At 34.2% G+C, this 18,573-nt stretch overlaps 1 protein-coding gene across 1 annotated transcript in view; it reads right to left on the bottom strand.

Annotated features, from left to right (window-relative positions):
- The window catches only part of VPS13B (vacuolar protein sorting 13 homolog B), a 424,599-nt gene that overhangs the window by 150,829 nt on the left and 255,197 nt on the right, over positions 1-18,573 (bottom strand). The window contains 1 exon segment of the mRNA XM_032708140.1: positions 7,204-7,407. Coding sequence (XP_032564031.1) covers positions 7,204-7,407 — 204 coding nt within the window.

Consider the following 18,573-nt stretch of genomic DNA (forward strand, 5'->3'; position numbering starts at 1 on the left):
TATATGCCTGTCTGTGGAGAAATATCTTGAATGCATGTGAAATAGGTATTTAAATATCTTGATTAAGAAGGGGTATCGAGATACATAGTCTAGTAATGGTTCTGAAATGGATTCTGTTGAAAAGCAAACAACCTCAAATGGTGATGGTTTGTAAGCCAAGAGTTAGGCTGAAAGTAAATTAAATGGATATCATAACCTGACTGGAATTCAGTCAACTGCAAAAGATACAAAATCTCTAGATGATAATTTACTGCTCAGGCTATTTCAATTTTGATGCTTCAAATTGTACTAACAATTTTTTTAAGTGTCCTCAGAACATGCAGAAAGCATGGTGACCCATAAGGGAATATAAACTGTATGGTATGGGTAGGCCTTAAAGCTTTTGAATTCATTTAGGACAACAGTATACAGAAGTTAACAGCAGATGCCGTAGAGCTAGTATTTGCAGAGCACAAGTCTAATAACTTTTACTTCAAATGACCTTCACAGACACTACCAAGCAGGTTGCATGCTATTGTAAGCAGTGTGCAGTTAAGTCAGTAAGCGAGTGTGAGAAAACTACCATCTTACCTTAAAAGCTTTAACATTTTGGTCAACTGTAGCTGTGTTGACCTCTAATGATGGCTTTTAAAGCAAGGTTAGTCTAATTAGAACCCCAAACTAGAAAGTAGACCTGTTAGTGGTTAGTCAACATCTTCAACTTGAGAAAATGGTCTTAGATTTTGGAGTCCTACAAATGTTTCTCTCCCTGACATCACCTTCATTTCAGATTTAAACCAGATGGTTTTCTACCCAATTCGTATTTCCCCTTCTCAGCATGATGAGAAAGAAATTCCTTATTTTGAGGAAAATGAAAAAGCTAAGTAGTAGAAGAATTCTGTGAAAGAACACACAGCTATACATTAGAAACCTTCCACTTGAAGTGGCATAAAAATGTTATTATGATTTTAATGACAAAACAGAGCTGTAAAAGCAACTTATTTGTTGTACTCCAAAACCTCAACTGGCTCTCTTCAGTCATTGTTCAAATTATTTTTAAGCTCATGCATATTACCATTTCTTAAATTTCATATGTCATTTTAGTAGATACCTAGTACACTGCATCTTAAAGGACTTTTTTTGCCAATATATATTGATTACAGATTTAGTTTATTTTTTAAATCAACCTTATGTGCTATCCCTGTCCTGCTACTTACTACTTTCTACATTTCTTGTTGGTGAATTTGAATCTCGACCAAGTCAAGTATTACCAAAATAATTGTAAGTATAAACAGAAGGTAAACAGAGCACAGTAAATAATGAAGGGAAAGGATATGAGAAAGAGCAGAAAAGGAACAAAGAAACAAATTCCACTTTGAATTATTAAGTCTTCCACACTGCACCTAAGTGCAACGTTAACTTAACACAGGTGTACGCCACATGAGCTTATGAAAAAACTTGATTGTGAAGAGCGTAATGATGGCTCTATGTCTGCAGCACATTCATTCCATAGTTCATTTATGCATCTGTTATATATTTGTCTTGGAAAAAAAAGGAAAAGCTAGTATTTTTAGAGATGTTAAAGCAGTTGATCATGTACACTTAAAAGTAAGCGCATTTGAAAGACCATATGCTAACGCAAAGCAACAAGGCAGTTAAGCAACTGTGATAAGGCCTGGAGGTGCCTTAGTGCTGAATTTGAGCTTTATCGGCACAATAACATCAACTTTGGTTATGGACCACGGATCCACATTGTAAAAGCACAGGATGAAAATGGTCTCTGTCCTCCAAGGCTTACAATTTAAGTATAAGTAAAAACATACCCACAGAGAGGGAAGTAAAGTAAACCACTACAGCATCATAGGTAATGATACCCAGTGGCAACCTGTCTTATGAGTTTTTATATTACAGTATAATAGAAATGATTTTTTTTGGAAGAAAACACGACAATAACTGTGAATGTTCACAAGAAATGCCTTTATAATACACAGGTTACCCTAGCAGTGAGCAAGGAAGTGCTTCTTGGAAGAGTTGAATGCGGCAGTCTTGGTAACTGCTACGATGAGGTCTGATGAGCAATGAGTGTAGATGTGTCAAAGTAAATGAAAGAAGATACATAAGGGGAAATGGATAGACCCAGTGGCCTGGAAGTACCTTGAAAGTGAAGGCATATCTAATGATTAATATGACAAAAAATTTTGTGGGAAGAAGAGAGAAAAAAATGTGAAGAATGGAATTTTGCAATGGATGCAACAACATTTGATCAAATCAAATCATCAGTATTTGATTATATCCACTCAGAAGCATATTGAATTTATACAAGGAGGAAGGACTGCCAATGAGATGATGTTGTACTTCTTAAGGAGATGTCAGGATGTGAGACTGATAAGCTGAGAAAATGCACAAGTAGGATTATAAGTTTGTTCTCTTATGTGGAAAACACTAATCAAAACAAACAAACATTGCCACTAACAGCTAAACATAACCTAGATGTAAAACTTGGAAATGTTCGCCTTATTGCTAATTATATCTTTTTTTAAATAATACCTTATTGAATCTAGAGTTTGAGACCTTATATACTTAAAAATTCATAGGTCAGGGAGAAACTTGTGTACATTCAACACATGAATGACAATTGAGCCAATTGAGCACATTTGCACCATGTAAATTTACTACCTACAGAAAGATGACTTCTCATGGAAAATTTTATGATGTGGAAAAGAAAAAAAAAGCATTAGCATGAAATAGGCCACATAATCAAAGTGATCTCTAGTAGTGTGAGGCATGCAAAACCTCAAAAGATGTTACTTATGTTAGCATGTTAACTTAGGATTTACAAAATATTTTTCTCTTGCAGGTTTCCCATGTAGTTGTACAAATCAGTTAATCTCTGATTCACCAATGTATTAGGACATCTGACTACGAATGACTCATTAACATCCTTTCACCTCTCTGAGGTGTTGCGAAGACATGTTGCAAGACAGTAAAATAGCATAGCAACATTTTGAGGACCATTTAATGACCAAAATTAGATAACAAACAAATTTACAGGCTGTACAGAATTACTATTTTTATAATATAATGCTCAGCAAAGCTAATTTTCATTATATTAAGAATGTGCAGTATTTCTTTGCTGTGGATTAATATAAAAAATAACATACCCCATCTTATTGAGTAAGGTTTTGTACAGTATGAATACGAGCCCAAGTTCAGGTACAACAGAAGCAACTAAAACACAGGACTGAATAAAAATGCACTACATTTTATTCCAAAAGATTCAAGGGAAATGCCCTTACTTCCATAGACATGGATCTATAGATGAATTTTTTCTGGTTTTTCTTATTAGAACTTGGCAGGCTGCCAAGAACTTTCCAAAAAAGCATGAAAATGAAAACTATTCAAAGCAAAATCTGCAGGAAACCTTTCTGAGGATCGGCAGTGGTATTTTGTTCAATTTTGTACAACTGATCATTGGCTCCCTGATGTACTCAATGAGAGTCACAGAGAGCTGTTCCAGATGGTGGTATGCCAAGGACAAAACTGTAACACAGTATATTGCCACACTCAATTCATTACCACACAGAGAAGCAATGCTTTTAAGCTCAATTATTATTTTTTTTTAAACAGAGTTTATTCAGGCTGCAGGAAGCAGAAGTTGCTGCTGGGAGCTGTAGAAGGATTGCACAGGGATGGGGGCGAGGCCTCAAGAGAGGATATATTTCTTGATTTCCTTCAGGGCTGTTGTTTTTTCCATTGAGTGGAGGGAGAGGGAGGAGGAGATCTGCAAGCTGAAAAAGCAGTTTTCAATCAAGAAAACTTCTTTTGGTTAAGTACTCCCAGTTCCCCACATGCTGTTTGGTAAAGGGAATAAATGTGGACAGGTTTCATTTGTACATAACCTTATTAGAACTGCCTGACTGTTTCCAGTATTCTTTTTATATATTACACCATTAGGGAGCTTTTTATAACATCTACAGTGAAGTATAAACATTTCATAATGGAAAGAGTTATGATCCCTGATCCTCAGTACAGCACAGCATTTGACAGTTTTTTCTGTGAGACAGCATCCACACTACCAGAGTTTTCCAGTTCCCCCATTCTTCTTGGGGTGACCTGCAGAGACACAGGAGGCATCACACCAGCATTTCAGTATTGCCCTTTTTGAGGAATTTTGCACTAAATACCTTAAGTATTCAACAACTTAGTCTCAAAGTATGACAGCTTGCTTTCCAAACTACAACATAAAGGTTGAAAAAAACCCAAAACAACAACGCCATGGGATATTAAGTACTAGAAGTACCGAACTCTGGAAAAAGTGGTGGGAAAATGTGAAGGATTTACTTTCTGTGTAAAAACTATTAAAGCATTTAAATGACAAATAATGTCAACAGCCTTCAGGTATTTGTGTGATATCCATAGATCTTTTATTTAGAATGATTTGGTTTTCATGAAAATTTTTAAAGTGAGACCAGATTTCAACCCAGCAGACTAAATTACAATATAATTTATTTCAGAATTTTTGCAACTTAATTTTGAAATAATACAGCAATGCTTTTGGAAATGGGAATGGAAAATGAATGGCTGGTATCTATTCTGAAGTTTTCTGTAAAGTAACTATGAAATATTTGGATAAAGGTTGGATTCTATATTGCCCTACATAGCACCTAAGAACTAAAAAAATGAGAGAAAAGGATTTCAAAAAAGAATCTTTACACCAAGTGATCCTAATATAGCTTAACACTGGGTAAAAACAAATAGAAATATATTAAAACCGAACAAAGAAATTAACCCTAAAATAGCTCAGCAAAAGTAATTCATTTATTATTCAGTTCCAGGTTAAACATGTCTAAGCAACTTAAGGAAACAAAAAAGAAAATGGTATCACAATTAAGTTAAAGAACAAAGCTTCTGTGGTAGTTGCAGGAAATCTTAAGGTAAACTTAAGCCCTTACTGAAAACAGTAAGCACCATGTAAAACATCATGCAGCCACCCTCTCGGTGCATGCTGGAAATACTGCAGTGAATGGCAGAGTTCAGTGCAGGTTCTTCCAGTTCTCAGCACAACACTTCCACAGATCATAAAATAAACCCAGATACAGAAAAATAGAAAAATGGGAACATCCTGAAAAAACTGTACTAAATCTGCAAAATTTAAAGCCAAAAGGACAAGAAAGCATTAATTCTTTTTCTTGAAAACAAATTCAAGCTGGAATTAAAACAGTGTAACTGCATACCAGAAAGGAAAAGCTAATGTACAACTGATATAAATTAAAACCCAAGCAGAAGATGCATTCAAAAGCAATTTTAAAACCAACATACTTATTTGTCAAACACATTCTAATAATATTTTATTTTGGAAGTCTGGCAAGGAAAAGAAGAATGTCCAAGCAGTTACAGAAAAAAAAAAAAAAAAGAGAGAACTCGGATTGTCTGTAATAGCTGCTTCCCTTATGTTATTAGCTTTTCAGGAATCCACCAAATTTCCTATCTAAATCTGTAACCATAAAGTTCAGACCAAAGTGTGCTGGCAACAGGGTTTCAGTCACCAATGGGAGGGAAAACCAAAGCCAATTCTTCAGTGTTTAGCTTCACTTGCAAATTGGCCACAAGACCTTTGGAGATTATTATAATCTTATTTTTCAAGATATTCCAGTGGACATATGTAATTTTGTGACAAAGAACTTCATGAGGAACTTGTCCAATCTGAAGGTCCAACTAGGAGGTTATAGACATTTTTAAGGCTAAGAATTTAAAATAAAAAACATCTTTGGAATTATGAGTTTAAAAAATAATAAATAAATAGTTAAAAGACAGGAAAGAACCACATGATCTTATAAATGAAGAACAGAGACTATTACTGCGTTTAAATTTTTATCGATACTCCTGTCACTTCTTGTGGTTTTATCATTACTGGGGTTAGATCTGTTTTTCCTGCCTTCTATTTTTCAATGATAAACTGGAATTTATTATTGATCACATCTTTTTCCTGCATGCACTCCTCCAGAACGAGCTTATTTGCCCTCTTGGCCTTTCATCAATATATCACTTACAAAGCTCACTCTGCGTGCCATCCTCATGTAGCCTTTGCTACAGACTGCCTCACTTTCAGAAAAATCTGAGTCCTCTCATCTCCTCTTTTTCAGAAAATTAAACCAAAAATAGTTATTTCATTATGATTCTGCCTGTTTTTCTATATCAGTTTTAGGAACTCATCCCTCAATTCAGATAGGAATTCTGTCTTAGGAACCATAAAATTATGCATGCATTTAATAAAAATTGGATTGCTTCTGCATGAGTTAGATATAAATATATATAAATATATAAAACTTAGATATAAATGAAAATAAATAACTAAATGTGTAGGCAAAGAGGCATCTCCAAGCAGAAACACCTGTAAATCCATCAAATTACTTTTGAAAGCTTGCTCTTGGCCATGAGACCTTATTCCTGTTGGACTGCTAAATAGTCGGTAAAAATTCAGTTTTAAACTACTTGGATGAATATTTAAGTATAAAAATTACATTAAAACTAAAATAAAAATTTTAAATCTTCACAAATTAACAAATAACCCCCCTACTTTATATTTGAAAACTTTAAAATTTAAACAGCACGCAAGTGTATGCATGCTGTATCTTCCAACCCTGTTTAACCAAAGGGTGGGGCTTTGCGTGCACATATCATACAGTACACAATAAAGGAGACTTAGTTGAAATATCTCATTCTCAAAATTCATCTGGTTTTAGTTACAGAAGTGCAAAAAACAGTTCAGAATCAATAGGAAATGTTCTACTTTATCCTCCACTAATTTACAAATGTCTAAGCTGGTTTTACTCAAGCTTTGTTAAATTACAAACAAAAGAAGTTTAAAAATACAGAAAAAACAACAACAACAACAAAAACCCCAACCCAAAACCTCCCATCACTTGTAGAGACTGAGAAGCTGAAGTCTCAGCCCTGGAGTTATTTTTATGGACAGACAGTAAGCCACTCAGGGAACAGCTTATAATGGAAGCAAAGGCACACAATAACTGGAGAGTAACTACAGTGTAACAATAACAGTAATATGCAATTCAAATGTGTAATCCAAAACTCCTTGGAAATGTGCTTGTAATGTAGAGCAAACCCAATACTGAATTATTTAATTCAGATATATTGTCAATGATTTGAGTCTGTGCACATAGTGTCTGTGCTATGTAAATAAGAAGTTTTTTTAAAAATCCCTACCTACTGGCCATGTTCCATTCAAGTGCTGGATTTTGAGAATTTCTCTCACTCTCTGTCAAAACCCCTCCTTTTCCATTTTCCTTCTCTGGTTTCAACTGATTCCAATAAGCAGTGCCAATGTTGATAGATTGAAGATCTATTTGATATTGTCTGTCTTCAACCTCTGATCCAGGGTCTCGAAGTATTCCTAGATTTAGTGCTCTCCTGTAATGCCAAAGAAAAGGAAAAATAATCAGCATAGGTCAAAATCAGACTGATCAGATATTCACTAAGATACAAAATTAAGGTATCAATTTTGCCATTCTTGACTACCTCAAAGCATTATTTTCATTCTAGATCTTCAGAAACAGCCAGTTGCCTTTTTCCTATGGAATTCAATGTGAAATATGCAAATAGATATATTCCTAAATTTAGCCAGATCCATCAAAGTTGATATAAGTCTTCACTGCATTTCCAAAAATCAGGTCCATATGAGTAGCCTTATGGGGAAGCAGGACTGATTCAGATCTACTGAATGGAAAAAGGATGTCATATTCAAGTCCTCAAAAAAACCAGCCATGTATCAGTATAACCCAGAAGATCATTATGAGACAATTTTCCCACTGTTCAAATTTATCAAAGAATAAAAATTAAAAAGAATATTCCAAGAGGATGGAAAAACAATTAAATCCTTTTAATTAATCCTTTAATTAATCCTTTAATCCATGGAATTTCAGTATGGTGCTTTTTAAATTAAAATTCTTCTGAAAAGTGAGAAAAAAAGCATTGTTGAGTGAACCATATTCCTTGTGGATTCTTCTAAATTCTACCACATTAGATTTTACAGAATATTTCAGTCTTGAGCTGAGTTTTGGAAACAGTGAGACTCAACTTCAACAAAACATTCAAGAGCTATTGGATGAGTGGAGGCTACTGAGACCATTCAGTTTTATCAGTAACCGGTATCAGAGGAGTCTCCCACTACATTTGTCTTCTGCTAATAAGCACTAGGAAATATTAAAAAAAATTATCTTGCCCTTTTTACACTGGGAACAATATAGCTTTTTGAGTACTTGATACTATAATAAAAATTCACAATTAAATTTATCACTGCATTTCAAAACAAGCCAGTAAAGGGAGCAAGGAGATCCTAATTTTTTTTTTGCTTTCAATTATGACCACAAATTTTAGTCTATTTTTATTGATTTCATACACCTGCACTAAAGTTCAAGCTTCTTATTCGCATATGACATCCAATCTAGTGTTCTATTCTACGTTGTTGTCTTATGCCAGACTTATTTAGTATATAGCTGCTGTCTTTACAAAGGACTTAATAATTCTGCAATTTGTTTACTCATTGATGCTAATAATCTAAATATAAATAAGGATTAAAGCAGCACATCCCAAACTGTGATGTACACACTGTATGCAGTCTGTAATTATAAGTATGCAACCTGTTTCAAAGTGCAATCCAAATGCTGGTCAAATCTAAACACAGTTGAAACTGCTAATACACTGCCATTGTCACCAACAGAGTATGTCAGCAATTAAGTAATTAATTGTATGTACCCACAGAGCCATGTGGATGACAGGAAAGCCATTTTGATGAAGTCATTCCTGGTGAGGCACTGTGATGGCATTGTTCAGTAGCCCCTATAACTTCCTTAAATGCTTAGTAGAAATACACTGAAAATCTGTTATGTCAGTAGTGGCATTTCAAAATTAAATGCGGTTTCTTAAAACTCAAGAATGTGTTTGTCAGCTTTCCACATAGAGAGATTTAACCACAACAACTGCGCCTTTTATTATTCTTTCTAAGGCATTATTTCACCAGTATGAATGCAGTTTTTTTTAAAAAAAACTTCACCAGAGTAGATTATTGTATGACCCAGTGTCTATTTACATACTTTGTCTAATACAAGTAAATATTGACATGTATGTTTTTTGAAATATTACTGAAAACAAAGCACCAAATTATGTATTTTAGGAAATTTGCTTATGTATATAAAACAGAATATGATACTAATTTCACCTGCATAATGGATTCTTCTCTCCTGTACTTCACAGTGAAGAATATTTTTGATTTCTTCTTTTATGAGCAGCTTGATAACTTGCATTAAGATCACCTAGAACTATATTCCTTAGCCTAATTCAGCACAATCATGACTTTGTAAACCAAATTCCTTGAGCAAAATGTGTCTGTATGTACCAATCTGAAACTCCCCATTGTGACAGTGGTTTTCCTTCCCCTCACAAGTTCACTTGTTTAAATATAAATCACAACAAAATCACCCTTTGACACACATTTTTAGGTGCAGCAAAATACAGAGAAGTATTATTTAAACACAAGGTACTGGTGCATTTAATTGGTGGTATAAAATTTTTCCACTGTCCCTTTTTTTTGTTCTCCTTTGGAATATTACAGCCTAATACTTTCATGCTGATATAACAATTCACATTTTCATTCCGTTCCTACTATTAACAATCTCCTACATAATACAAAACTCTTCTGCTGACCCTTTAGATCACATTTGAAGTCCAACCAAAGAAAATGTGTTTCTCTAGATGACCCATTTCAAGAAACACCTATTTTACACATAGACATAAAATACAAGGATTAGTTATTAATGCCTTGATTTTTTTGACTAAGCTTATTATTGCTTTCAGAAAGTACATCATGCCCGTTTTACATAAAGATGAAAATATAGCCTTTTCCCAAATAAGCAATATACATACAGGTATTTATTTAAGCACTAATTTCTGGTTTCCCATATCAACAAATTTATGCACAGGCATTTACATAAGCACTCATTCCTGCTTTTCCATATCAACCATTTACCTAAGTATGCCTCTAGTTTATTAGCTGTATACTTCCTAGAAGGATGAGAGCTAAACCATAGCAAAACTGGCTTCATCTTAAGCGTACATGTCTTGTGTAAACTCTGCAGCCTTTTTGATTCTGCAGCTTTTGAAATCCTTGTAGCAAATAAAATCAGGAAAACAGACTAAGCCAAATTAATGACTTCTGTACCTCTAGCATAAACAATGTTTTACCAGCTGAAATTTGCTGTCGGGGTTATAATTTTAAGTGCTTCCCTCTTCTGAAAGCAACTTCACTATCCCACCTGAACTTTTTGGCAGGTGGTATAGAATGCAACAGTTGGTCAATAATACAGTAAGATCATAAGCAACCAAAGACAATTGTAAGCATGTAACAGGAAACATAGCATTAAAGCTTTTCTTTTTTAAAATTGATTTAGTCTGGGTCAGGCTTTTTGTATGTTTATTGAAGAAGCAACTCATGTTGAACCAGTTACTACAAGCTGTTGAATAGGCATAATTCTGAGACCCATTGTAAAGAAGCTAAATCTATCCACTTACAGCTCATCTGAGACCTATAAAAAGCTAAACAAGCAAGGAAAATGGCATTTAAAGACTACACATTATGTAACAAGAAATATTCACCAACTTTACACACAGCAGCTAATTTTTGTTAGCACTTATTGGATCTCTGTGTGCACTGATTTCTGCTTCTAGGTACAGAGAAGACAAACCTGTCTATCCAAATTTCAATTATTAAAGGTTTTGTCTGGTGGTAAAAGATCCTTTCTATTCTAATTCAAAACGGAAACAGATAGGAAGCTTGGATCTATTTTACAGAGGTAAATGGTGTGGCCTGTATGCAAGAGGACCCCTTCCTCTTCTGCTTAGGCTAGTAGAGTCCAGCCTAAATGCAGCACCTCATCTATGCATGAGATGTAACTGGATACTGTAGAAATCACAGTAATATTTATCACTGACCTAATTCACATTAACTGCCTTTTTCCCAATTCAATTCAATAAAGTTTCCTCCTTGACAAGGTCATCAAATGTATTGTACCAAACAAGGAAAACTGAAGCAAGTGTTTATGGATGCAATGGACTCCATCTGGAATGAGATGCTACAGATGTTAAAAAGGGCACAGAACAAAAATTTAGTAAACCTAGACAATCTATAACAACTACACTGGTTTTTGAAAATGCTAAGCTTTTATAAGTAAAATCTCAGGAATCAGCTTTTCAAAGAAAGACAACTACTCTTTTTTTTTTTTTTTAATTATAGCAAATAAATGCCTTTTTGTCACAAAGTTAACACTTGAGCTACTGGGAGAGAAACAGAACTTCCCCTACATCACACAATATATATGACATGATCTTAGAAACAGAATAAAAAAATCCTGTAGCTTGACTTTTCATGATGGAAATCTTGGATGTGCCTAAATTTGGAGATATTAAACCTACTTTTTTGTGAGTAAGATGGAAAGAAATATGAGAAGTTAAGCAGAAAAGAAGGGGACAAGAATTATGGGACCAGGGCACTGAAGCTGAAATTAAAGAAAAGCAGAAGCTAAGAAAATTTTAATGTTGTAAGAAGAGAGGAGGAAACATCCTTAGGCAATAAGGGAAGGTCCTGACAAATTTCTAATATTTTGTACATGATCCTGAGTACACATTCTGCCATACTGAGTGACATACGTATCTTCCAAGACAAGGGTAACCTCAGGTTTCTAACCGTGCCATCTGTCCGTAGGGAGATTCATTCGTGGTTTAACAAACCATGTTTTATGACTGCTAGAATGTTGGAAACCACTTATTTTAGTCTGGGTCACTAGAGCAGGCTTTTAAATGCCATCAGCAGTAAACTCCAAATCTCACAGTTTCTGCCTCTTTTCCACAGGAACTATGCCACATATGACTGGCTTTGTTGGCAGCTGCTCCTTCTCCCTTCTCCAGCTCAGCCTCAGAGTAACTCAACTACTATCCCATCTCCACATTTGCTGCCTCATACTCTGGATTGGATACCAACAAAATTTTATTAAATGCAAATATAAACTGAGTACAGTAAACCTACTTTCTTTAATGCTTTACTGATTAGCAAGTGACACTATTGATTACAGGAATCTGTTTAACAATGAGAGCTGCATGCCATCTGATTAGCTCTTGTGTTGCCTTCTGTACAGCCGGACACATCAACATTATCTACAGAAGACAAAACGTGGCAGATGTCCTGTAAGTCAGAGTGTTAAGGTACCTGGGTTCATATTCATACTTGGAAGAGCCTTGAAAAAAGAAAACATCAGTGCTAGCTCCATGGGCAAAATAAAAATGACTGACCTCTTCTAAACATTTACATAGTGGGCAAATACATCACTCTAGGAATGCAAAGGAAGAATTCATTAATTGCATTCTAACTGAATGTGTTTTGTAGTCAATAACAGTCAGAAGTTCTAACTCTATAATGACTTGTAGTGTTTATACTTTTTGTGCATAGACATAAATCAGCTTAGAGGTAGATTACTTGTGCAATTAGTATGTTGGAAAAAAAGACCAGTCACTGAAACATATGCAAAATTTTCTTTTGATTGCACTAGACTGCTTCAAACTATTGATACAGGGATGCAAAAGTACAAATGCAATGGATAACTTTCCTTTTTTTTTAATTAATGTTATAAATGCCTGACTTTTCTCTCTTGGGCACCTGTTCCTTTTTTGCACTGTATACCTACAGAGATAAGTATCACTGTCAAGACAGAAACCGGTATAAGTGTTCAAAAAGCTAAAGAAGAGGATAAGACATCAATTAGCTAGAAAGACTTTTAGGTAACACAAGGATAAGCATATTGGAACATGGTATTTTAAAGTCATTTAAAAAAATATGATTCAACTATGGATTAGTGTGCCCTAAGACATGATTCAATACATGAATGCCAAAGTGCCTGATGGAAAAAAAAAATTGGATGTATAGAACAAATCATCTACACTCATTATTATCTACAACAGATCATCAAATAAAAGAGCACTAAGGTTTTAGTTGAGTGTTGTTATATGTTGTTGAGTATGTCAGAATTTGGAATAAGGACATATTAGATACATGTTTAGAAAATTCAGCCTTGAAAAGGTGTTTGATCTACTTCTATTTGAAGACACTCCGAGATTCTAGATACTTCAAGCACAGTACAGAATCTACTACTATGAAGACTGTGGTTCCTGACAAACAGAGAATGCCATTGAGAGAAGGTATTCAAGATCTCCAGCAAAGCCATCACAGTACTCTACCTACAACTCTTTCTTTTAAATAGCTCCAAGCTAGGTATTAAATAGTCACATTTGAGACATGTAGATGGGATAGTAAGAAATGCAGACTTATTTCCTCTCTGCTTCTAGACTTTTCCAGTTATGCACAATAAGTCTTCCACAGAAAATAACAACAGTAATAATCAAACTGTTTCCGAAATATCTTACTAGAACATACTATTTTCTTTTTACAATTACCTTTCAGCACAGCTTTTTCTCATCGAGTTGAAGCAGACAAGTCTACCCTTATGATTACTTTGTAAGATTTTTGTTAAAAACATTCAATACAGAAAAAACCCCTCAGTTCTTAAGCAAATTGCTCAGAGATTAAAAACCATAAAATTACAATCACTTTTCTTTTTGCTAACTACTTTGGGTCCTGTACTTGAGCAGTTTCATCAACTGCAAATACCGAGTCATAAGGTATTTACATTAATCCAAAACTATTTCAAAAAGTACTGATAGCCATCGAGCTATCATAATGCAAGAGAAAAGAGATTTGGTCATGAACATAGAAGAAATCTGGTGAATGAAACTGAATGGTTTGTGCCTTTTATGCCCATGTGGTTGATACCCTCTCAAAAGAAACAGAAAACACATTCTCGGTTAGAACTTGACATGACAAGTGTAGCTGGATGCATGGACATGTAGAAGAATGGAATCTGCCAGGTCCTCCTCTGTTGTGCACAAGAAGGTTTGAGTATAGGGAGACCCTGCCATGGGCCTGTAGGACATGCATCCCTCTTTGCAAGGCTAGAACATGCCAAAGGAAAACAGGAGAGGCAGATTTCATTCCTATTCTCTATAAACTTGCTTTATTGTGTATCTCTAACCAACAAAAGTAACCTCTTCAACAATTTACTAATTTATATTGAGGGGATAAAGCCAAAATGATGTTGTGAATATAATTAATGGCATAGAAAACATCTTGAGATCATCTGATATACAGCAAAGATATAAAATATGCATAAAAATTAATAACTAAGTTTTAATCAATATCTTATTTATGTATTCTATTATGTAACTACTTACATATTTTTATTTTGAAACCCAGTAGGTACATATTCAGAGGAAAAAATAACAATGCCCACTTCATGCCCATTAATTACAGTGGTGGTGCCAGGTGGGTGCTACTACAATTCCATTTGCTATCTATTTAGAAGGTCAGATTTTAGTGAACCGGACCACACCAAGGTCAGGATTGGTACCAGTGCATTGATCATATAAAAGCTACTAACCACATGAAAGGAATTACAGTAGATCACACATCAAACATTTTGGTCCTGTGCTTCCTTCCTCTAGTCCTACAGGCAGGAAATGCTCTACATATCCTGTGAGGTGACCAGACATTTAAAACTAGTCCCTTGTAACAAAGGCTTTGGTACAGTAATTGCCTACAAAGAAGCTGAAGAACTTCTCCAGTGCAATTGTCTTCTAGAGCTGTATCTGGAACACAGTATGAATGACCCAATAACAAAAAGGTATGGTATGGTAAACTATGAAGTAATTTTTGGCCTCTCTCAAAAAAAGTGTAAAATGAAACAAAGCTGAAGTTTGCAGCTGTGCATTTAGATATCATCTGTTTAATTACTTCTGTAATTTTATTGTTTAAATTCCTCAGCAAAAATAACAGCATGAACAAGTCTGAACTTTTAAAAATCAGTTTTTCATTTTTATATTGTTTAATGTTTAGACAGTTTGAGGAATCTCGTTATACTTTTGAAGCATTCACCCAAATTCAGGGAGCACTGTATAAATATACATTTGACAGACTGTATAAATGATAAGTATGCACAATTCCAAAGGAAGGTCTGCATGATATTTTTGGATGCCAAATGTTTCCAGAGAAAAACCACGTGGAACAGAGTTTTTTAAATAGTGGAAGTCTGGGGAGGGGGCTAGCAAAAAAGCCAAAATACAGTATAAAAGCATAAGACTTTTATGCTTTTGTTTCATGATAAAAACAATTTTATCTCAAAACTTAATGCTGTTTGGCAGTAAAAGGATCTTTTGTTTTAATTTTTTAAATATTTTATGTCTACTTGCCTTTCCATGCGTCTAAGGTAAATAATCTTGTGATTTTCCCATTGTTTTCAGCCTGTATTTTACCTTGCTTTAATCAATTAGTCTAGTTAAGTGGTACAATACCTCAGTTTTTTCAGATGTTCTAAAAATTCACCTGGAAATACTGAGGTTGAGTTTCACTGAACACAGCCATCAGATTTGATGCATGGAATTTCTTTAAATGGTGTGGTACAACCTGGTATAATGGTACAAGCTGGAAGGCACACTGTTCACAGTGCATTTGAAAAGCTGACACAGGACAGGATTTCTTTTCACTGTTGTGTCAGTATATCAAACTCATAGGTGGACATCAATCAAATTCCACATGAAATAGAAAAAAACCATTAAAAATAAAAAAAACCCCAGCTTTTCCTTTACATTAAACAATGTGTACTGATGCATAGTTTCAGCACGTGTCTATTGTAATAGATGACGTTTATAGCATGGATAATAAGAAACTACTCTAAAACATGAATATTTTACTTTCCAAGTCAATTCACATTTATCTCTGGCACTGATTGATTCGTTTCTCAAGATGCCACTTTTTGCAGAATCATTGTAATCATAATGGCAAGCTGGAACTATTTTTGAAACAGTGTATATGATATTGTAAAATATGTCAATAACAGAGTATTAAAAATAACCTCCCTATAATTCTTCCTTTCTGAAGTCCTGGCATATTGTCTATGTCTCTACTTTGTCTATTTCAATATCCCTTGAAAACTCTCCTGGTATAAAACTCATTCCATATTCATTATGAAATGTATTACCTGTCATGTTAAGTCCAATATTTTTTCTTCCTAAAACTTCCATTGAATTATTTTTAATGGCACTTCCGAAGTCAATATCAATCTATGCCTAGCAAGATATATTGAAGGGGAGTTTTACTTCTAAATACACATTTGAAGAAGGAGAAAAAGAGAAAGAAAAAAATACAAATCTACTCAAAATACCCCTGTGTATTCACAACATTGACCGTGAAGACTACAGATTCCAGTGTTGGGTGGTTCAGTGACTCCATCAAGCACCCAAAACATTTAAATGGTGGTGGTTATAAAGAAAACTCAAGGGTTTTATTTTCTGCCAGAAAAAAAATAAAAATGCAAAGACACTACACAGATACAAACACACAAACAAATACACTGCCCATTTGGGAAGCAGCAAATTCTATCATCTGTAATTAGTTTGAGTCCAGTTTAGTTAATATAATTTGTTACACTCTTATGAGCTGCAATGCATGAAGAATACAATATGTAGATTTTATGAATTATTTTTAGAAAGCAAGTTTAAAAACCCTAGTGTTTTTAAACACTTGTAGTGTATATCAAGGGGTTTTTTTGGACTATGTCAAAAACGTAGAAAAATCAACCATTGCAAGCTGTCTGAATAAAGTGGATCAAAAAAGATATGCCAGAGAATTGCATTCCTCTATATTTTTCTTGAATACATATATGCACACATAGATACACTTTCAACTTTAAACTGGGAAACAGAAAAATTTCAGATTTGCTTTGAAGCTGGACTTGCTAATCTGCAAGTTTCTTTCTGTTCCCTGAAAAACTATCACATACAAAGATTAAATAATACTATTCAACAGTTAAATAATTTTGGTTATCAGGGAAAGTTCAAACCTGTTCTACTCCTATCCTGCTAGTACAGGGTATATTTATTTATAGATTATCTTATGTTCTATTTGTATCACCTCCACACCTGTTTATTTTTTATTGCTGGAGAACATGTAGTATCATGACAGAAAACTGGAGTATTTGTGATTTATGCCAATCATTTACATTGAACTCAGCAGAGATGCCCGATACCATCTCTGTATTTTATTACTCTCAACATGCATTTGTGTTAGCCATTAACATACCAGTGTTAGCCACTGCCTTCTTGCAGGCAAAACCCAAAACCCTAGCAAAAAAAAAAAGCATCAGTGGGTATGGAAAATATTTTGAGAGATTGAAAAATGGTACATTTATTTTTGTGTCCTAAAATTAATAAAGCCCATAAGATTGCAAATCAATCTTTAAAAAAAGAAAGTGATGGATTTTTTGTTCTTAAGGACAAAAAAAAAAAGAATAGCTTCTGAAATGCAACAAAACCACTGTCCATAACTTTTTAGTCTTGTTTTTGTTTTGTTGCTGTTGTTGTTTTTTTAATTTTTTTTATTTTATTGTAGCATAATCAGGTTTAATAGCACAGTAATGGCTTAAACATAGGAATCATTAAGCATGACTTTTGACCATACTTAAGGTGGTTAAGTGAAGCTATATTGGAAAAATCAGTAAGGGCTAGGAACCATGCTCACTTAAACAGCAATTTGAATTGTTCAGGATAACAGTAACATCGATTTAGTTTTGCCATGGGAGCTTGGAAGAGCATCCCATAGAGAAATACGCTCAAATAACATGTAACCGTTCTGTATATTTCTGATAATCTCTTTTGTTAAATAACTGAAAAGCAAAGTAGGAATACTTACAAGCATTAAATGAAAGACATTGGCAAACATTTTTGCCAAAGAAAGAAATCTTCTATCCAAAAAGTAGTTTAAGAGCTGTGGTATGAATTTGTCATAGATAAAACCCTGTGAGGGACATCAGAGAACCCACAAATATTTATGGAATGAACCACAATCTGTATACAGAAGTTAACAAATGTCTCACTACAAATGGGATATGGTTTTCCCAGTAACAGAAGCACACAACTTACATTATACTTACCTTGAGATCCTGTTATAATTAAAAAATACCACAAAGAAAAAAAGTCTGCTTTATATATTACTGGAAAATACTTTTTGACAAAAAATATTTGTTGAAACCAGATCTGATGGAAATTATATTTACTGACAAACAGTTAAGAAGAAAACTGTATAGAATACTAAGTTTTAAAAGCTTTCTTGAATTATTTTAGAATAAATTATTAATTCCAGCCAAGATGCTAATTTTCATTATTTAAGACAGAAAACCAACCTTGATATATGAATTCAATTGTATATTTTAAGAATCAGCAAAGGAAAGCCTGGGAAGAAACTGTAAGGAGTCTATGTAAAGTAAACGAACATTACTTCAGTAATTCATACAGAGGGACCACTCTAACTCTTAACATGGTATTAATTTCTAGGGACCAACTAAATATTTTCTCCCATGTTAACAGAAACCCAAATACCTCCCCTCATTCCCCCTAGCTCCCCGTATTTTACAATAACAGGCAAAA

The sequence above is a fragment of the Chiroxiphia lanceolata genome, chromosome 1 (genome assembly GCF_009829145.1).
Source record: "Chiroxiphia lanceolata isolate bChiLan1 chromosome 1, bChiLan1.pri, whole genome shotgun sequence".
Lineage (NCBI taxonomy): Eukaryota > Metazoa > Chordata > Aves > Passeriformes > Pipridae > Chiroxiphia > Chiroxiphia lanceolata.